General features: G+C 51.6%; 2 protein-coding genes across 3 annotated transcripts in view; one reads left to right on the top strand and one right to left on the bottom strand.

The window, feature by feature from the left end:
* Nucleotides 1-9,656, bottom strand: part of RALB (RAS like proto-oncogene B) — a 74,502-nt gene extending 64,846 nt beyond the window's left edge. The window contains exons 1-2 of one of the 2 annotated variants that reach the window (XM_052656910.1): nucleotides 9,557-9,656; nucleotides 4,376-4,471 (exon numbers count right to left, since the gene is read on the bottom strand). The gene's annotated coding sequence lies outside the window, so the exon portion shown is untranslated. Of the gene's footprint in view, nucleotides 1-4,375; nucleotides 4,472-7,399; nucleotides 7,489-9,556 lie in introns of those variants that run through there. The other variant, XM_052656924.1, reaches the window with a different exon arrangement.
* A 126-nt stretch (nucleotides 9,657-9,782) lies between these two features.
* Nucleotides 9,783-15,221, top strand: TMEM185B (transmembrane protein 185B). Its single transcript, XM_052656900.1, has one exon. The coding sequence runs from the start codon at nucleotides 10,211-10,213 to the stop codon at nucleotides 11,261-11,263; it is 1,053 nt and encodes a 350-aa protein (XP_052512860.1). The 5' UTR covers nucleotides 9,783-10,210; the 3' UTR covers nucleotides 11,264-15,221.
* The last annotated feature ends 311 nt before the right edge of the window (nucleotides 15,222-15,532 follow it).

Below are 15,532 nucleotides of genomic sequence, written 5' to 3'. Positions count from 1 at the left end.
TTCAGGTGGAAAGGCAGGAGTGACCCATGCAGACCTCTCCACTGAAAGGTGAGGACATCACTGAGGTCAGAGCCTTGCTCATGGGAAACAGGCAGTCTGCTGGTTGGACCTGCGCTCCCTGGGATAGAAACAGGAATGTCAACTCACAAGAAAAGGAGAAAAACCAGCTCGTCAGGAGTGTCACCCTCCCCCCTCCCTGGCAGCTGTGACCCAGATGGGTGAGCAGGACTCCCAGCAACCCAGGCTGTGCGGGAGGGACAATGACCCTTCCCAGCATCTTCTCAAAATCCCACCCAGAAGCACCACCTGTGTTATTATGTCAGAAAAGGGGGTCCTGTCCACTCCTCTCTGTTCACCCAAGGTCAATACACACTTTTTTTCTTAATGGTGAGACATGGTCATTCAGGAAATGATTCTTTAAAAACAACTTCTCACCAGCTGTTTGGCAGAATCCCTCCAGGATTTTTCCTAGGAGTACATCCGACTTAGCGCAAGCCAGAATGACGTTCCGTCTCCTGCCTGCACGTGGTGCAGATAAGGCAGCGCTGTGCAGTGGCCCCAAGGCGCACAAGCCAGCTGTGACCTTGGTCAGGTACTTGGTCTCCCTGAGCGTCAGTGTCCTCCTTGGAATGTGGGCAAACCTCCCCCTCCCCCACGAGAATAAAGCAAGTTCTCACTGTTATCACCGCATGGTCACCGTCATTGTACGTGACAGTGAAAACTGGTTTCCGGCCTCTGGCTTCTAGAGACCCTCTCAGCCCGAAACACCTGCTATTTACTTCTAAATGTGTATGTTTTTTCATAAAAAAAAAAAATCCTAGGTCTTCTTCATACCTCTGCCCCACACACACCCCAGCTCCCAGCCATGTACTTGACGATGTTCCCTTTTGCTGATACATCTGTTGTGATGGGCCTGATAGCCAGTAAAACCACTTCACTGAGTTTTAAATATCACCCACTTAGAAACTGTAAAGTAAAACCTCTTTTCTCCAACCTCTGCTCTGTAAACGCACTTGGGGTTCAAGAAATTATCTGTCTTCATGGGGGAAACCTGCAAGTGCTGATCTGCAATAGGAATTCATCAAGTGAGCAGTAACTCACCGCCCTGAGGGCTCCCTGGATAACACCGGAAAGTTTATAGCTGTTTCTGGCAATTCAGAAAGAACCTCAATAACGGTAAATAATTTTTATGTTCTTACAAGACAAAAAGCCAAAACCAACAGGAACTCTGCAGAATTTCATCTTCTTTGCTTGGTCTTGGTTTTCGTCCTGTAATGCAGGGATCCCCAACCACAGTACCAGTCCATGGCCTGTTAGGACCTGAGCCTCACAGCAGGTGAATGGTGGGCAAGCGAGCCAAGCTTCATCTGTATTTACAGCCGCTCCCCACAGCTGTGCGAGAATTCTTCTGTAACCATCTCGCCCTACCCACAACCATCCGTGGAAAAATTGTCTTCTGTGAAACCAGTCCCTTGCGCCAAAAAGTTTGGGGCACTCCTACTGTAATGTATCTGCAGCCTCAAAAACACATTTTCCATTTACACTCAGCTGATTCATGGCGAGAAAGCAGCCCCGGCCTGATGTTTGCTGTTCTCTCCTCACAGACGACCGCCAGGGCAGGGCCCTGGGCGGCTAGAGACTCAGTTCTAGACTTAGTGGTCCCCCCGCCTTGCTGTTCCACCACCTGAGCCAGACCAGGGGCCCCGCCCCATCGCTGATGACAGCAGGTGAGTTCTGGGCCAGGTGCTCCCATGGCAGCACAGGGCATTTGACGGGGACAGAAACACAGACTCTAAGGAGCAACCCCCGGTGGCTCAGTTGGTAAAGAATCTGCCTGCAATGCAGGAGACCCAGGTTCAACCCCTGGGAGAGGAAGATCCCCTGGAGAAGGAAATGGCAGCCCACTCCAGTAACCTTGCCTGGAAAATCCCATGGACAGAGGAGTCTGGTAGGCTACAGTCCACGGGGTCACAAAGAGTCAGACTCGACTCAGCACTAAACCTACCACCAAGGACTAAGATAACCTGTCAGAGGTCAGCTGGCTGGGGGTTCTGAAAGCTTGCTGCACACTGGCATCATCCAGGGAGCTTTAAAACACTTTGGATTCTGAATCCAACCTGCAAGGACTCTGATTCGGGATGTTGGGGTTGAGTTGAGGGATCTGCTTGTTTAGCCAGCAGTGCTGCATTGGGAGACCCCCGCCCTGTCCTGGTCCCTTTAACTGATAAAACAGACCTGGGTCCAGGTGGAGAAATGAATTAGGTACAGTCACCTGGGCTTATTTACGCTACAGAACCGAAGTTCCCCTTTAGTTGTTACCTGTGCCCCCCAAGCACGACCCCCTCCCAAGCGTGACTCTGTCTTCGCTTCCTGTGAAGACACCCTTCTCTGAGCCTCAGCACAGGTGAGAGAGGGCGAGCAGCGGGTACACACACATGGTGGTTGTTGCCCAAATATGCCAGCCCTGCATCTCTACCAGCCGGCCTTTATCCTATGAGGGGCAAAGTCATCATCCCCATTTCACAGACACTGGGTCATCTGGTCAGGGACAAATATCTGCATAAATGACAGAGCTGAGCCTTGAATCCAGGTGGTCCCTTCTGTGGTTCATGCTTAAATCCACTGGGGGCCTCCGGCATCCATCTAGTTCAGGGTTTGGTTCCAGCCTCCTCCTTTCCCATCCCCCAGCCAGCCCAATCTTCACCCGACAGCTTATTCCCAACGCTTCTCTTTCTCTCATTTTCAGCTGACGTTTAATTAGCTTCAGCCCAGGGACCTCTGGTCCACTCTCTGGCTCTTCCGGGGCTGCTCCGTGTGTCATGTCTGTGCCGTGTGACTGTATGGCTGAGTAAGCAGTCCTTGGGGGCAAGGCCATAGGGCCCAGCACACAACCGTCCTGGGAGGTGCCCACGGCAGAGTGATGGTGGATGGCCTGAAGCCCGAGTGCTGAGCCAGGCTCAGTCCCAGCTGCCCCCAGAAGGGTATGCACAGATATGCAAACCTATGATGTCCCTGAGGCAGCCATGCGGCCAGCAGTCAAATGAGGCCAGAGAGATGGGAGGAGGGAGGCTGGTCAACCAGGCCTCAAAGGGCATGGGAAGGCGCTTGGCTTCGGTCCTGAGAAATGAGAAGCTGCCAAAGCTTTGTGGCAGGGAGACTCCACCCTGTGACCCACTGTCTCCATGTACCAGGCAGGCCAGACTGACGGTCCCCTAAAGGCAAGAACCTCATACAGTTCCTGGGGCCACTGAGTGATAGGCAGAGGCATTTCTTGTACTTGTTGGTTTGTTTATTATCATTTGCTACTTTGTACCAGTTAGTAGAAGAATGAGAGGTACTCCAGAGAGAAATCATGATTTAAAGCTGAAAAAGTCTTGTTTCTGCCCCAGTGAACACATTATCCACGACACTGCTGCTGCTGCTGCTAAGTCGCTTCAGTCGTTTCCGACTCTGTGCGACCCCATAGACAGCAGCCCACCAGGCTCCCCTGTCCCTGGGATTCTCCAGGCAAGAACACTGGAGTGGGTTGCCATTTCCTTCTCCAATGCATGAAAGTGAAAAGTGAAAGTGAAGTCTCTCAGCCGTGTCCGACTCTTAGCGACCCCATGGACTGCAGCCTACCAGGCTCCTCTGTCCATGTGATTTTCCAGGCAAGAGTACTGGAGAGGGGTGCCATTGCCTTCTCCATGCTCCCACAATTTATGACAAAGCCAGGAGAGAAGAGGAGTGAGGATTAACCCTATGTCATTGACTTTTGGGGGAGTGAATTAATAGTGTACATGAGGCTGGGAGAAGAAGACTTAGATTTCACATGTGAACTGTTGAAAATATTCTGGTAGTGCCGATTTAAGTACAAACAATGGATTTTGAGTGGCTTACCATTTTTTGAACAATATCCCATCGTTCAGAAAGCTTCTTTCTCACAACTACAAAAAACAGTTTGAATTAATGAAGTTTAACTATATTCAGATGCCTCAAAATAAATTGGAATTTGGAAAAGACCCTGATGCTGGAAAGATTTAGGGCAGGAGGAGAAGGCGGTGACAGAGGAGGAGATGGTTGGATGGCATCACCAACTCAATGGACATGAGTTTGAGCAAACTCTGGGAGATGGTGAAAGACAGGGAAGCCTGGCATGCTGCAGTCCATGGGGTCACTAAGAGTCAGATACGACTTAGCAACTAAACAATAACAACAACAAATTAAATAATCCCAGGGCTCAGTTTATGGGTTCCTAATATTTGGAGGTTACTGTGATTGACCCCAAATAAACCAATGATCCCACACACACGTCAAAACCAGTCCTGGTTTTTAGTTGACTTTCAATCTTATGCAGCCCGACACCTGAGTCTACATTGGACTGGGGCCTTTTTACCTTATTAACGTTATCCTTCACCTCTGTGGAGTTTTACAGATGGAAAGCACTCGACCAGCTGCTCTCAGTAGTGGCAGATTCGTACTGATTCTGTTTCTGCAAAGACAACCAGAAGAAAGAAAAAGACTCAACCTCTAAAAACACGAGACTTCATATGTCAAGAGCCTTAGGAATATTCATTCCTTCAATCCAGCAATTCGATTTTTGGGAATTACCTGTAAGAAAATGAGTGCAGAAGAAGCTACGTGGAGTAAGAAAGACAACAGTGCCTCTTATCTTAGAAAAGAACAGGAAGAACTCCAAGATGCAACAAGGGAATAGGTGAGGAAAGCTAGGGACAACCCCGTGGGGCCACTAAAAAGACGCTCAGGATGAATTTATGGGGACCTGAGATGGTTCTCTTTATATTATTTCATCACCTTGGAGACATCATTGATTATAAGACATACCACTGTTTCATGTATCATGAAAGAAAAAGAATCTCAGGCTGGGGCAGCTAGTAAGAGGCATCGAAGTAAAATTGGGACCCCACCCCCCGACCAAGGGCTATTCCCTGCATGGAAGGGGAATGATAAACAGCCCCATCAGAGAGAAATGGCATTCGACTTTGACCCCAGATGTAGGGAAGGAACAAAATTAGCCCTGAGAACATTAACAAGCCAGGACTCAGGCAGGCTGGAGTCTGAGTTTGCACTAAAGCCATGGCCTAAAAACACCATGCAACTGAATGTACGTGAAATTTAATGCAAAGTCCTCCCAAGCTGACAGTGCCCCCCAGGCGACCATCAGAAGCCAACAGAGCCCCCTTTGGAAGAGCTGGATTTCAAAACAGGATGCAGTGCTTGTAAGACACCATCAATTGGGCAGTCAATTCATGACTCAGAGATGTAAAAATAAGTGAGTTGCAGGATTAACATTAAGCAAAAAAGCAGACTAAAATGGTACTTGGATAATGAAATGTCTTTTGCAGAGGTGACCATGTGGAACGCACTACACTGAAGTGTTAATAGTGATTTTGTGTAGGTAGTAAGATGAGAGCTTTCTCCCCCTCTAAACAATGCATTTTCCAGATTTTCCTAAAGCAAGCATGTATTTAGTGACCATAGAGGAAACAGGAGAAATAAAACAGGATGGTGTACATAGGGAGGGAGTGATCAGGGAGGGCTTCTTGGAGGTGATTCCTGAACTGGGAAGGGGGGCAGCAAGGGAGTAGTCAGAGCTGTGCACAGCTGCATCCCACGTCAGGATGGGGCCCACGTTATGGGGCAGATGCTGGATATGTATTTGTTAAATGAATACACAAGTTGAGGAAAATCTGCTAAAACATGAGCCTAAGTCTCCAGGAGCCCCAATCAGAGTCTGGCTCTTCAGTAGGTCCACTCTCACTGGACTGAACCACTGCACAGGGCCAAGCTACTAGCTGGGCCAACAGCAGGACTCAGGAAAAAGTCTGCAGCTGAAAATTCGGCAGAAAACTATAGTTGTGTCTAGTTTCCCATCTGTGAAATGATGGTCATGCCTCTGCCACCCCATGAACTTCAGATGATACAGAGCTTTGAAATATTGAGCCCAGCGCACCTGAAAGGCTGGGGTGCTCCAGGGTGTACTCCTGGGAGCCCAGACTCCTCCCTGTAAATGCAGCATCTCTGAGCTTTAGACAAGCTGCTCTGCTCTGTCGCTCAGCACATGGGAAAGCTGCCACATCGGCTGCATCCTTCTTGCCTGCCTGTGCTTTCCTGGACACGTCTACTGAACATAGGTCTGACCTAGCAACTGCGGACACAGAGATGAAAGCAGGGCCCTGCCCTCAGGGCACCAGGAACAGCCAGGCAAGCGAGGATAGGGCCCCAGTGCCTGGTGGTGTGAGCCCCAGGACTGACCGCCCGGCACGGAGGACAGGCTTCTAGAAGCAGCGACGCCTCCTCTACGGCCAAAACAGAGACCAAAGTCACCAACAGGACAGGATAAGCGAGTGTGTTCTGAGTTTTTATACATTGTTTCATTTCACACTTACAATTCTATGAGTTCATCTCCATCTCACCAATGGGACTGGAGGTGGGAATACTTGCCAAGGTCACGGAGCTTGGGGACAACAGCACCAGGGTTGACAAGTCGGCCTGGGAGATGGAGGAGACCACAGAGCTGACACAAAGGGCCTCGAGGGCTGGGCTTCCTCGTGAAGAAGCCGAGGTGAGCAAACCCAAGTGGGTCTGCAAGGGAAAACGTCCCTGGGCCTTCTGTACAGACCATTCACTGGCCCAGGTCACTACTAGGAGGACATTCAGAGGGGGACTCTGTCTCCTGGGGCCAGACTCCTGCCCTGGTCCCAGCTACTCAGGGGAACTGACTGTCCAGCAGGGCCCAATGCGATCATGAGTCCTTAAAAACTGAAAAGGCAGCATCGATGTAGCAGAATGAGCCACAGCAATTCAAAGTGGAAGAATGACGCAACCCGATGCTGGTGGCCGTGAAGAGGGCCACTGACCAGGAATGGGTGGCCAAGAGCCATCCCTGGCTGACAGCTGGCACGGAAAGGGAGCCTCAGTCCCACAGCTTCAGGGAACTGAATGCAGAGAAGCTAAATGAACCCAGAAGCTGATTCTCATCAGGGCCTTTCAGAAGGGAATGAGGCCCTTGAATCTGGCCTGTGAGACTTGAACAGAGAATCTGCTGAGCACCCCGTGTCCAAGCTCCTGAACACTGTTGTGAGCTGCTATGCCAAGCTGGTTATGCCAAGCTGGAACGAAGGGACAGGAGGAGGGGGAAGGGACAGTACAGGGCCCATGATGCTGACCTGGGGACTGGGCCTGGCTGCTGACCCCACATGCTCAGAGCGAGGGGGCAGGGAAGAACCATCCTGAGCAGGTGCACCAAGCACTAGCTGCAACATAAGTGCTGCCCGGGGGTCCAAGCTCCAATCTCATGGAGAAAAAGGTGGCCAAACAGACTCAATCCAGTGAAAGAAGTTCCCCAGGAACAAAGCCCCTTAAGTGAAGGGAGGTCAGAGAAGGGTCATCAACCCACCAGGAGTCGAGAATGTTTTCCTGGGACTGAAGCCTTGTCTTGGGTCTTGGTAGTTCAGGAAGGAGGGAGGCTGGGGTGGTGGGCTGGCCCTGAACAGAAAATGCAGAGATCAGCATGGCAAGTTCTGAGGGAGGGCGGCAGACTAGCAGGGGACCACAGGTGGGCCAGGGCAAGCTCGGGGGGCCTCCCAGGCCAGCTGAGGATGCTGAGCAGGGGTGAGATCATGCGACATAGACACATTGCAGGCTGCTGCCCAGAATCAGCATGACAGGCCTGCACTGGGGGACCAGGGTACTTATGCTCTGGGATGTATGCCAACCTCAAGGTTGCTGGGTGGTCAGCACCTGGCACAGAACAAACAACCTCTGTTAGCTTGAAAGGTCACTGTAAAGACAGGGGTAGGTCCTTGAGACCCTAACCACATCAGGGAAAGTAGCAAAGAAGAGGAGTCTTGTACAGAACTGAAGGTCCAGGCCTATGGGCACAGGAAAGCCAGCTTTGGGGGCAGCAGACAGTAGCCTCTCCCTGTGGCTCCACCTCAAACGCATAAGCAGGCTCTGATCCCCTCAGGAGGATGCAGCAAGGACTCTTTGGATGGTGACCGGCCATCATATGATTCCCCCTTCCTGAAGGGAGAGAACCAGGTCCCTGTCCTGAGGAGCTGCAGAAATGGGACAACATACTCCAGACTTCAACCTCTGCCACAAAGACAGTAAAGTATGGGACAACATACTCCAAACTCTAACCTCTGCCACAAAGATAGTAAAGACAGATGACCCTGAGGTCATCTGGCTACAGGATTTCCACCCATTCCAACAGGGGCCTGAAGACCTGGCCTGGCCACCGCCTCCCTGGGGGGTTGCCAGTCAGTCCCACCCCTAAAGGATTTACTTGCCCCAGTGTGGTAAATATGAGTGGCTTGCATTTCTCTAAACACAAAGTGTTTTCCATATATAGATTCATCTCAACCTCAAAATGGTCCTAAGTGCTATTATTAGCCCATTTTGTAGTTGGACTGGCAGAGGGGTTTTGAATTTTAAATTTTGTTTTCGCTGCCAAATCCCTCCTTGAAAGGAAACAGTAAAAGAAAAACCAGGATGCAAAACAGATGGATTAGAGCCTGGGAGGAAGGGGTGGAGGGTGGACCTGGTGTCCCATATAGTCAACAGTCAACCTAACTGGCTCAGCTGAGGGGAGGGCGGTGAAGCTGTGGGAGAGCTTTGAGAGATGGGGCTGTCCACCCTTCACCAGGCTTCACCAACGTCGAGGTGGACTGGGGAAGGCTGGATCCTGTGTCTGGACCATGGCCCCCACTTTTATCTCTGGAACCCCTTCCTTGGGAGACCCCACACCAGCCGAGCCCCGTTGACGGGCTCAGAGCCCAGCACTTGAGTGTGGCAGATTCTACGGGAGCTGGAGGGCAGGAAGGGCGAGCAGCCAGGGCTCTAAGGAGAAAGGCTGGAGAAGGCAGGGAGGGGCCTCCAGCGTCAGCGCAGCTGGCAAGAGGGGCTCCTGGATACCACCACGGCCGGCCCCCAACTTACAGCCCGGGACCCCTGAGGCCAAGAGAGCACACGTCCTGCCCAGGTTTCTCAGCGGCTGGGTGGCAGGACTTGAACTGGAAGCCAGATTTCTTGACCTCTGGCTCCAGCCCCTGGCCCCAACAGTATCTGTGAGAATCAGACTAAGGCAGGGCAAGACAAGTCAAACGAGGACGAGGGACTCAATCGGAATCTCCATTCTGCTCTAAGTTGCCGGATGACCAGCGGCAGGAAGCACCTGCTTGTCGCAACTTCACCAACGGACGCTGCGGGGTGTAATGCCCTTCCATCGCCCACCTTCCACCTCGGGGTTGAGTCACCCCGGCACTCTGCCTCGGCCACTTCACAGACGGCCAGAGAACGGCCGGCGGTCCGCCCGGTGGGGTCCAGCCCCGGAAGCCGCCCGTTCCAGGCACAACCCGGGCGCTGACCGCACACGCGAGCGCCTCTCCGCACAGGCACAAGCCCACCGCCTCCCGCGCGCACACACACCCCGCTCTGTGCATTCAGTCAGCAGCACCCAAGCCCTCGCTCACAAACTCCCACACTCCCCCGGCCCCCGCCCAGCTCGCTCCCACGCCGTCCGCCATCAGCGAAGCGGGCGCCCAAGCCTCACCGCCGGCGCCTGAGCCCCTTGGTCCTCTGAGGCCCTTGGTCGTCTGAGCCCCCTGGTCGTCTGCGGGCGAAGGTGGGGCGCCGGCGGCAGGCCGCGCCTACCACTCTTCGATCCCGCCCCCTGGTCTTAGCCCCGCCCCCTACCGCTCTTCGCCCCCGCCCCCTGCCCGGCCGGAGGATATGAGCTCACTCCCGCCTCCCTACTCCCGACGCCGCCAGGAAGCGGCCGCTTGAGGTCGCCCCCCGCTCGCTAGCAACGGACCGACCAGGGAGCCACCAGCGCGCCAGGAACCCGGCCAGAATCCTCTGCCCCTACCCTTCCCGCGCCACACGCAGTAGCTGCTTTCCAAATGGGTACAGAGTGAAGGCGGGCGGCAGGGCTGGCGCTGCTCCCGCTCGCAGACGCCCCACGCCGCCCGGCCTCTCGGGTCACGGGGAGAGCGCCGGCGCGGACGCCCCGCCCACCGCCCTTCCGGCCAGGCCACGTGACCGCGCGCGCACGTGTTTCGGCCTCTAGGTGCCGCGGGCCGGAAGCCGGTCCCGGCCGGCGCCCGGCCGCTGTCCACCAAGAGCAGGCCCCGGCTGGCCGACGAGGCGGCGGGTCCGGGAACGGGGCAGAGGCGGCACCCATCGGAAGGCAGGCAGCGGCCTGGCCATGAACCCCAGGGGCCTATTCCAGGACTTCAACCCGAGTAAGTTCCTCATCTACGCTTGCCTGCTGCTCTTCTCAGTGCTGCTGCCCCTCCGACTGGACGGCGTCATCCAGTGGAGCTACTGGGCCGTGTTCGCCCCCATCTGGTTGTGGAAGCTTCTGGTCCTCGCGGGCGCCTCTGTCGGCGCGGGCGTTTGGGTGCGAAACCCGCGCTACCGCACGGAGGGAGAGGCCTGTGTGGAGTTCAAGGCCATGCTGATTGCCGTGGGCATCCACCTGCTGCTGCTCATGTTCGAGGTCCTGGTCTGCGATCGGGTGGAGCGGGGGACCCACTTCTGGCTTTTGGTCTTCATGCCGCTCTTCTTTGTGTCCCCGGTGTCCGTGGCCGCCTGCCTTTGGGGCTTCCGACACGACCGGTCCCTGGAGCTGGAGATCCTGTGCTCCGTCAACATCCTGCAGTTCATCTTCATCGCCCTCAGGCTGGACCGGATCATCCACTGGCCGTGGCTGGTGGTGTTTGTGCCACTGTGGATCCTCATGTCATTCCTTTGCCTGGTGGTCCTCTATTACATCGTCTGGTCCCTCCTGTTCCTGCGCTCCCTGGATGTGGTTGCTGAGCAGCGAAGAACCCACGTGACCATGGCCATCTGCTGGATAACGATCGTGGTGCCGCTGCTCATTTTCGCGGTTCTGCTGGTGCACAGGCTAGATGGACACAACATGTTCTCCTACATCTCCATATTCGTCCCCCTTTGGCTTTCATTAATCACATTAATGGCCACAACGTTTAGGCGAAAAGGGGGCAACCATTGGTGGTTTGGTATTCGCAGAGATTTCTGTCAGTTTCTGCTTGAAATTTTCCCATTTTTAAGAGAATATGGGAACATTTCCTATGATCTACATCATGAAGATAGTGAAGATACTGAAGAAACATCTGCTCCAGAAGCTCCTAAAATTGCTCCAATGTTTGGAAAGAAGGCCAGGGTGGTGATAACACAGAGCCCTGGGAAATATGTCCCCCCACCCCCCAAGTTAAATATTGACATGCCTGATTAAACCTCTCTTCTGGGGAGTGCTCACAAGTGGAAGAGAAGTCATATACACACAAAATCCACCTTACTTTGGCCTCTTTGCCCATCCATGCCAAATCTGGAACTGAAAACAGGCTTCAAAACATCATTTCATGCTTTGAAATTGCTGCCTATCAGTGACTCATCAGTATTCACCAGAGATGCAGGAGGTTCTTTTACTGTGTAGGTGTGTGTGTGTGTGCACAGGTGCAGTGTGCCTCCATGTTTGAGGAACTTGTGTTCTAGGCTCATGCTTGCAGAGCTAGCTGAGAGCAGTAAATTGAGTTGTTCTGGTAGGTCCTCAAATGGAATAACTACCTGGGGTTTTTTAAAGTGGTACTATACCTATCGAAAGTATTTAGAAAAGTATTTTTATACACTGCTAACGTAAAACTGTATTTCAGATTGTGCCTGCTGTGACATAATAGCAAATGTAAAGAATTCTCTTTCCCACCACTTGCATATAAACCTCATAGTTGTTATTTTCAGTGTTTCTGCTGTTAAAATAGTTTTTCTTTCGGCTTTACTGATACTGGTCTTTAATAGCCTAATAGGTGAATTTTTCTAATGCAGTGAGTCCACCCATATTTATATGACTGTTTTAGCAATGTAATATATATTATGTTGAATTCTAGTTCTGTGCAGTGTAGTATGTTAAAGTATTTTAAGTTTGTGAAGATATATATGTCTACTGCAGATGTTAAAAATTGCTTAAAACATGAATACGTACCTGGTGTGGGGTCTTATCAGTTCTAGGCATGAATACAGGGATTGAAGATCCCAAGGATCTTACTAGTCAGGTGTTAGATGATTCTAACAGTTGGGAGATTTCTCTTGGAAGGGACCACTGTCCTTTGGGAACAGGTGACATGCCCCAGTGTGGTATCAGACCCTAAAGTGACAGCATTATTTAGCACCTTGAATTATTCCACACAGGCAAGAACATCTCTTCAGGAACAATCAAAAGAAGCAGATGGTTTGTCCATTTCTAAGAATCATAGAATCTTAGTTGGCCGTGATACAATGGTGTTTGTACTTGTCATTGGAAAGCCAGAGAAATTGACCGTAACCTGAAATGGCCAACAGATTCAAGTATTATTTTAAGGCCCAACCTTCTTGATTGGCCAGTGACAGGGAAATAATAGCTCAGGTTATTTTTAAAATAAGTAGTTTTTCTAGGTACTGGTGGTACCAGGGAATCAGAAGGGCGAAAAGCATATCCTAGGAGAGTAATGTTCTTCTGACTAAGAACAAATAAATACTTTCAAAAGGAGGTTACCCTTAAAAAAAAAAAAAAAGGTTAAAAGTAAAAGGAGTATTGATCTTATTACCAGGCTCCTTCTGAACTTAAGTAAACAGTCTACATGTTGAGAGGACAAGCTTGCAGCAAAAGCCAGCTCTTTGGAACCTGGGTCCCTGGTAGCCTAGGGGCGCCGTAGCTCAGTCTAATCACCTAGAGCTGAACTGAGGTCAGAGCCATGCACAGCTGGCTCCTGCCAGCTCTCAGGATGTGGGAGGTGGCCTGAGCAACAGTGTGTGTAATGTTTCTGAAGCGAGGATTCACTCCCTTTCTCAGTAAATATGTATTGAGGACCTACTCTGAGCCAGACATGTATGTGCAGATCCATTGGAGAGCAGTTCAAAGGTGGCCCCAGCCTACTCATCACAGTAGCCTGCCTATGGGAAAAGCTAGGCCAACACACATGGGAGGATGCCACTGGCTCAGGGTGAACTTCACTTGGAACCTCAGGCCCATATTTCTTTCTGGAGCCCTGCCCTGAAGGCTCTTCCACTCCCAAATAATACCTCAAACAGCTTAGCTTACACTTTGGGAAGACCTGGGAGGAAAGGAGAAGGTTACCTGAGGAATCAAAGGGCAGGTTCAGTGGCGGCATTGGGATAACCCGTCCCTTCTGGTTACAGTTTGAGGCCAGGGGCTTGACACCTGAAACAATCCCTCCCAACCTGGGGGGTCACCCCCCACACTTACCCTATCCATCTCCTCACTATCCCAGGGTGGCCTGGAGTTGGAAAGCCAGTGCCTAGATGTGATGACACGCTTGCTCACCCATTGGGTCTTCCCGTCAAGCCACTTTCCTGCCTCAAGACCATATTAAGTAAAAACGGTGGTAATGACAGTTGTAGAAAAGTTGTTTCATCTGTAAAAGTGAATACAGTCTCAGCTCTGCCTGGGGATTACCTAATTGCCAGTGCGACTCTGACTATCCACGGTAGTAGCATGTGTTAAATTCTGTAACTAGTTGGTTCTGTAAGATGCTTAGTCAGTTTTTACTGTGAAACATCCTCAAAAATCTCAGCACCCTACCAATTACATATTTTCACCCTGGAGCCTTACACTTCAGGCTGAGAGTATGGTCCAGGTCTGTCCCACGAAGCATCCCGCATCCCTGATTCTATTCCAGATCCCGCAGCAGGATTAGCAGTCCCTGGGAGATGTCCTTTCTCATGGCAGAAGCACAAGAGGCCAAGCCAATCCCACAAGCAGACCCGTAATCCCTACTCACACATGGTGTATGACATACTGTTCTGTTGGTCCAAGCACAAGGCCAAAGCCCAACCTCAGGGCGGCCAGTTCAAGCCGAAGGAACGATGACACAGTCTGCACCAATGTTGTGAGATAGTTTTGAAGGCTGGAGTCACATAATTTGTGGCAGAGTTATTTCCCCCTAATGTTTTATAAGCATTCGGTCATGGTTTAAAGTTCTTTGTTTACTATTGTAATAATAGAAGGGAATCTTGGGAGGGCGGAGGGGATTTGAGGTGAGATGAGAAGGACCGTGCATGAAGACTCCTCTAGTGTGGAGGGTTCTAGGGGCTCCACACACAATGGGTTTATAACAGTGCTGGACTCAAGAGGGTTTCCCTGGGGACCCTGCAGGGTGTTCTGGAAAGGTCCAGCCTGAGCACAGGGGGACCAGCCAGGGAGGTGCTGGGAAACAAGGAAGAAGCGGAGTCTCGGTGGGCCTCAGCAGGTGAGGGTCAGAGTGGACCCTCCTGTCCCGGCCTCTGACTTGTGGAGGAAGCCATCAGGAGCATCCAGGAAGCTCACACGCTGGCAGGAAGGCTGGGACCAAACTCAGCAGGCATGTGTGGATCAAGGGAAGTTGTGCTGCCAGAAACCCCAGCAAGTTTGTACCTCAGGGACTGTCTGGTGAGGATGCTGCAGCTGGTGACCCCACCATCTGTCACAAGATGCTGCCACCAGAATGACAAACGCCGCCAGTGTGGCCCTGCTGCTATGAGTACCTCCTCAACCGTCTGCCAAAAGCTCAAGGCTCCAGTACCGGAGGGCAGGTGTGATGGCAATCCTCAGGTGTGCACTCGCCCTTCAGACTCTAGGACTGAGAGGGAAGCTGACCTGGCTCCTGTGGAGCTGGGAGGAGGAGGCTGGCCATGCTCAGCTAAAACATGCTCAGTAGAGGATCTGCCCAGAAGAGAAGGGTGTTCAGACACTGGGTGACCAAAGTTACTGACCAAATCAGTCATGTGTCCTTATGAGCTTATGCTTCAAAATCATGGCTCCTGTCTGGCGGGACACAAGTGGCCTCAAGACCAAGCAGGGATCACCCCTCCCCGAGGAAGAAGGGAGACGACGCAGAGCTGCTGCATTGATTCCTTCATCCACCTCTTGATCCACGGCGTTTAGAGACGTCTCTTCCTTTCCTGTCATGTTCTCTGTATATTCTAGAATGTGTGGATTAAAGTGACTACCAGAGCAGGCCTCCAAATGCAGTCCGAGGATCCCACGTGCCTGCAAGTATCTCCCCTCCCCACAACACCTCTGGGGGATGCAGATTCTCTTCATGCTTCAGCCGAGACGACACACCACAGCAGGTGAGATGCGGACACAAACCTGAGACGCAGCGCCTTCCACTAAGCCAGATGCTAAAGGTTTGCAAAAATGCAAAAAGAATGCCACTCCTCTACTCACCAGATTTCTTGTTATTTTTCATTTTTAAAAAAAGTTAACATGTAATGGACTTTTTCTTTTTAAAAAATAATATTTTTTAAAGTCATCGTTTTTCCTGTCTATCGTGGTAAACGTTACTACTACTCACATAAAAGCACCTTGGGATCCTCAACAATGTGTAAGAGTGTCAAAGGAGTCCCATGACCAAAAACTTTTGAGAACTGCTGCCCTGTATTCCTATGGGCAGAAGAGAGGAAGGAAAATTAAAACTGGGTGAGATATATTAAAACCCATGTCCATGGCAGGGAAGGGACCATAAAAGGC

The sequence above is a fragment of the Budorcas taxicolor genome, chromosome 2, assembly GCF_023091745.1.
Source record: "Budorcas taxicolor isolate Tak-1 chromosome 2, Takin1.1, whole genome shotgun sequence".
Classification (NCBI taxonomy): domain Eukaryota; kingdom Metazoa; phylum Chordata; class Mammalia; order Artiodactyla; family Bovidae; genus Budorcas; species Budorcas taxicolor.
This window is presented reverse-complemented; position numbering and strand designations above follow the sequence as displayed.

Excerpts from the sequence above, each read along its gene's own strand:
- TMEM185B (XM_052656900.1), top strand. The coding sequence starts at position 10,211 with ATGAACCCCAGGGGCCTATTCCAGGACTTCAACCCGAGTAAGTTCCTC.